Source organism: Vipera berus (assembly GCF_964194415.1).
Source record: "Vipera berus genome assembly, chromosome: 14".
Lineage (NCBI taxonomy): Eukaryota > Metazoa > Chordata > Lepidosauria > Squamata > Viperidae > Vipera > Vipera berus.
The window spans coordinates 8,938,232-8,943,231 of record NC_138217.1 but is presented as its reverse complement, the minus strand read 5'-3'; the positions used below and the strand labels follow the sequence as shown (position 1 = coordinate 8,943,231).

Below are 5,000 nucleotides of genomic sequence, written 5' to 3'. Positions count from 1 at the left end.
TAGACAAGATAGGGATGGATGGGTGGGTGGGTGGGTGAATGGGTGGATAGATAGATAGATAGATAGATAGAGATTGGGTGGAGGGAGGGAGATAGATAATAGATATAGATAGGTACAGCTGGATATAGACAAGATAGGGATGGGTGGGTGGGTGGATAGATAGATAGATAGATAGATAGATAGATAGATAGATAGATAGATAGATAGATAGATAGATAGATGATAGATAGATAGATAGATAGATAGATAGATAGATAGATAGATAGATAGATAGATAGATAGATAGAGATTGGGTGGAGGGAGGGAGATAGATAATAGATATAGATAGGTACAGCTGGAGATAGACAAGATAGGGATGGATGGGTGGGTGGGTGGGTGAATGGGTGGATAGATAGATAGATAGATAGATAGATAGATAGATAGATAGATAGATAGATAGATAGATAGAGATTGGGTGGAGGGAGGGAGATAGATAATAGATATAGATAGATACAGCTGGATATAGACAAGATAGGGATGGGTGGGTGGGTGAGTGGGTGGATGGATAGATAGATAGATAGATAGATAGATAGATAGATAGATAGATAGATAGATAGATAGAGATTGGGTGGAGGGAGGGAGATAGATAATAGATATAGATAGGTACAGCTGGATATAGACAAGATAGGGATGGGTGGGTGGGTGAGTGGGTGGATAGATAGATAGATAGATAGATAGATAGATAGATAGATAGATAGATGATAGATAGATAGATGATAGATAGATAGATAGATAGATAGATAGATAGATAGATAGATAGATAGATAGAGATTGGGTGCAGGGAGGGAGATAGATAATAGATATAGATAGATACAGTTGGAGATAGACAAGACAGGGATGGATGGATAGATAGATAGATTCAACAAATTAAGCAGCCAATCCTTTAGTTCACCATCAAGAAATTCCTTGATTCCTTTAATGTTGGACTGAGATTTAAATCAGTCAATCAGCTGCTAACGAATGGCTGGGTACCGTCGTCTCCCAGCTCCGGATATTTTTGTACAGACTCGTAACTTTCGGTTTGTTCTTTCCAAGGTTTCCTCACTTGCTTTGGAGCGGAACGGTGCTGAAGACCATGCTCGACATCCTCCAGACCCTCTCCCTGTCTCTCAGCGCAGTAAGTGCTTCTCCAGCAGTCGCCAGCCAAATAAAATCGCAGCTGGCGTTGCTTAAAAAGAAAAAAAAATAAGGTATTTTTTCTTGCTGTTAGGAGTGAAATGGCAGTCTGCCGCTCTCGTAAAATTAAATAGCGTAAGAATTTTTATTTTTATTTCATTTTTATTTTTTTTTGAACGATGGCACAATCACTTCCCCCCGATTCGTGCGAGCATCCCTATTCCTCAGTTAGGAAATTGGGTTTACTCTTTGGGAATCGTTTTGGAATCACGTTGCTCTCAAGTTTCTGTTTCCTTTCTGTTTTAGGACATCCATAAGGACCAGCCGTATTATGACATTCCAGATGCCCCGTATAGAATTACTGTCCCCGATACCTACGAAGCCAGAGAGGTAAAAGGAATACAAATATTGTACAATATTTGACTGGATTTGCCCATTATCTTAAGCCACGGTTTGCTTTGTTAAAATAACGGTTGGTTAGATTAACGGAATAGGCCGTGCCATGCCCTTTCTTTTATACACCGCAGGGGCAGGATGTGGAGGGGAAAAATGGTGTTGCCTATACTTTTCTCTCCCCCTTGTCCTATATTCCATTCTATGTGCAGAGGTAAATAAAAACTTACTTATTTGAACAATCTGGCCTGGTTTGATGGGTTTGGGGTTGGATCTAATTTCAACATAGTTTTAATCATTGTCTTATATTGGGCATGATTATTTAATTCTTTTAACTTCTTTTAACTTTTGTATTTATATTCTGATATTTATTGCCCTGTACACCGCCCTGAGTCCTTCGGGAGAAGGGTGGTATAAAAATTTAATAAAACTAAACTAAACTAAACTAAACTATTCTACACGTATAATATCTGGGCTGAAGAAACCCACATGACCACTGAGTGGCAGAAAAGCCTAACGGTCTCTTCTTAAAAATCTCCAGCGATGGAGCGCCCACAATTTCTGGTGGCAAGCTGTTCCACTGGTTGATTGTCCTCACTGTCAGGAAGTTTCTCCTTAATTCCAGGTTGCTTTTCTCTTTGATTAAAATAGAATAGAGCTGGGAGGGACCTTGGAGGTCTTCTAGTCCAGCCCCCTGCTCAAGCAGGAGAACCTACACTATCTCAGACAAGGGGTTGTCCAGTCTCTTCTTAAAAACCTCCAGGGATGGAGCGCCCACGATTTCTGGAGGCAAAGCTGTTCCACTGGTTGATTGTCCTCACTGTCAGGAAGTTTCTCCTTAATTCCAGGTTGCTTCTCTCTTTGATCAGCTTCCAACCATTGTTTCTCGACCTGCCCTCTGGTGCTCTGGTGAACAACCTGCCCCCCTCTGCCTTGTGGCAGCCCCTCAGATACTGGAGTACTGCTATCACGTCTCCCCTATTTCTTCTTTTCTTTAGACTGGCCAAACCCAAGTCCCGCAGCCCTTCTTTGTATGTTTTAGCCTCCAGGCCTTGGGTCGCCTTAGTTGCTCTTCTCTGCTCTTAGTTGCTTTGTTATACTTTTTCCAGTCAAGCACATGCATTGCATTACTAGCTGAGCTTGCCGTATTTTTCCTCTTTCCAGAGCATCGTTAAAGATTTCGCCGCCCGGTGCGGCATGGTCCTCCAAGAAGCCATGAAATGGGCACCTTCCGTCACCAAATCTCACCTGCAGGTATAGCTTCCACGTCCTCCATTGTCTTTCAGACCACAAGGCATCTTGGAAGCTGGGGAGCCTGGCCAGGGGAAATCTGCAGAGCAGAGCAGAGCAACACAAACACACACACACACACACACACACACAGACCCACAGACAGTCTCCACGGCACCAGCTTTTTCTGAATTGTGGTTCTCGACTTCCTTTTTTTCTTCCCAGGAATATTTGAACAAGCACCAGAACTGGGTATCAGGCTTGTCGCAGCACACGGGGTTGGCTATGGCAACCGAGAGCATTCTCCACTTTGCAGGCTACAACAGGCAAAACACAACCCTGGGGGTGAGTTCTGTTCACTTGGGGTGGTTGTCCGGCTTATCATCTCCAAACCCTGTAGGAGCGGCTTGTGTACAGCCCCCAAAATGAAAGCCCCTGTTTGTAGGTCCACAGTCCTTGGTGGTCTCTGAGCTTGGTTGTTTTCTCTGACAGGTTTCACCACCCAATTGGGGAACATCATCAGTATGAGAAGGGAGGGAAGGAGGAGGAGGGGAACTGTGCGGTCCTTGGTGCTTTCTGAGTTTGGTTGTCTCTTTACAGATGTTTCATGACCCAACTAGGTAACCTTATCAGTGCTAGGAGGAGGAGGAGGAAGACTGTGGGGTCTTTGGTGTTCTCTGAGCTTGGTTGTTTTCTTGCAGACGTTTCATGACCCAACTAAGTAACATCGTCAGTGCAAGAGAATGTGGGGTTTGCCTGCTGTTTTTATATGGCACCTTACTCTGCCGCTGTTGGTGGGTTTGTGCTTCTCTCCTTGGTAGGAGGAAACCCAAGAGTTTTGGTAGGAAAAACAACCAAATTTCTTCTTGGTGGGAGAAAGCCATACCCAGTAGCCCTGATGATGTAACCTAGTTCGGTCATGAAACATCTGCAAGAAAACAACCAAGCTCGGAGAGCAGTTCACAGAGTGATGCCCAATAGGCAAAACCTGAACTTCCAGATGTTCAGTCATTTTCTTAGCCACTCTGCCACATTCTTTCTGGTGATAAGGGAGGGGATAAAGGACCAGGATTTAGTTTAGTTACAACAAGTCCCGTTGCCGGCTTTCCCCGAGCATCCAAGTTCTCCCTCTATTCTCAAAAACTTAAAATTACGACGTGGTGTGTGTGTGTGTATGTGTGTCGCTTCTAGGCCACTCAGTTAACCGAAAGGCCCGCCTGCGTGAAGAAAGATTACTCCAATTTCATGGCGTCCCTGAACCTGCGCAATCGCTACGCTGGAGAAGTGAGTAGCAGAGCTAGTCAAGAGTTCCACCCTTCTCAGTTTTCATGCCACGTGGGGGTGTGTTTTAAAGGGACCCGCTTTGGGTACACAAAACCTGCAAGCAAACCCATTGGAGAAAGCGTGCACAGTGCTTTCTAGTTGCTGTCTTTCAGATCTGGCTTATAGTTCTGAGATATTTATTTATTTAGCGCGTGGCCTAACAGACACGGACTTAGAACACATATTCGCCCTTCACCTAAATTAAAAACACAGTGAAATACGAAAGTTCAAAAGATCTATATTCAGATAGCAAATGTCTAGGCCAGCTAATCGTTCAAACGCCGCTCCATTTCTCTGAAAAATAGTCAGCGATACTGGTCTGGAATATGCCCTCAGCTTAACAGCCAGTCGTGGTGTGATCTAACAGACCTGATATATTCTTCGTCTCCTAATTTAATTTAACCTGGTGCAGTCTCACAACAACCGCAACACCCCTTTGAAGGCCGTCGGCATTGACAAAAAATCCCCATCAGTCAATTGCAAAAGGCAGCTTCAAAGCTGACCTGCGGACACCTCTAACCCCATCAAACAGCCACATCTGCCTACGGAAAGGACTCAACAGCAGATAAAAATTGCAACTCCAGCCTGAACATCTGGTTGACTACGACCATGGCTGTTATAATCAATGTTGAATATCGATCAATCAATCAGTGACTTCCCTGGTTTTTTGTTTTGTTTTTTTTCCTAAACAGGTTGCAGGGATGATCCACTACTGCCACGCCACAGGCCGAGCCTCGGACCTGAATAAACTCATGATCAAGCAACTCAGCAACGCCCTGGAAGCCAGCCAAGCAGAAAACTATACTCAGGCCATGTTTAAAATGACCGCGTTACTGATAAGCAGCAAAGGTAATAATGAAAAATCTTAATGGGTTTATACAGGGGGTTCCTTGACTTTC

At 44.1% G+C, this 5,000-nt stretch overlaps 1 protein-coding gene across 3 annotated transcripts in view; it reads left to right on the top strand.

The window, feature by feature from the left end:
* The window catches only part of PI4KA (phosphatidylinositol 4-kinase alpha), a 67,796-nt gene that overhangs the window by 41,061 nt on the left and 21,735 nt on the right, over positions 1-5,000 (top strand). For all 3 annotated transcript variants that reach the window (XM_081338976.1, XM_081338975.1, XM_081338977.1), the window contains exons 26-31: positions 1,075-1,156; positions 1,462-1,545; positions 2,713-2,802; positions 3,004-3,123; positions 3,970-4,062; positions 4,794-4,950. In XM_081338976.1, the coding sequence (XP_081195102.1) occupies positions 1,075-1,156; positions 1,462-1,545; positions 2,713-2,802; positions 3,004-3,123; positions 3,970-4,062; positions 4,794-4,950 (626 nt within the window). The remainder of the gene's footprint in view (positions 1-1,074; positions 1,157-1,461; positions 1,546-2,712; positions 2,803-3,003; positions 3,124-3,969; positions 4,063-4,793; positions 4,951-5,000) is intronic.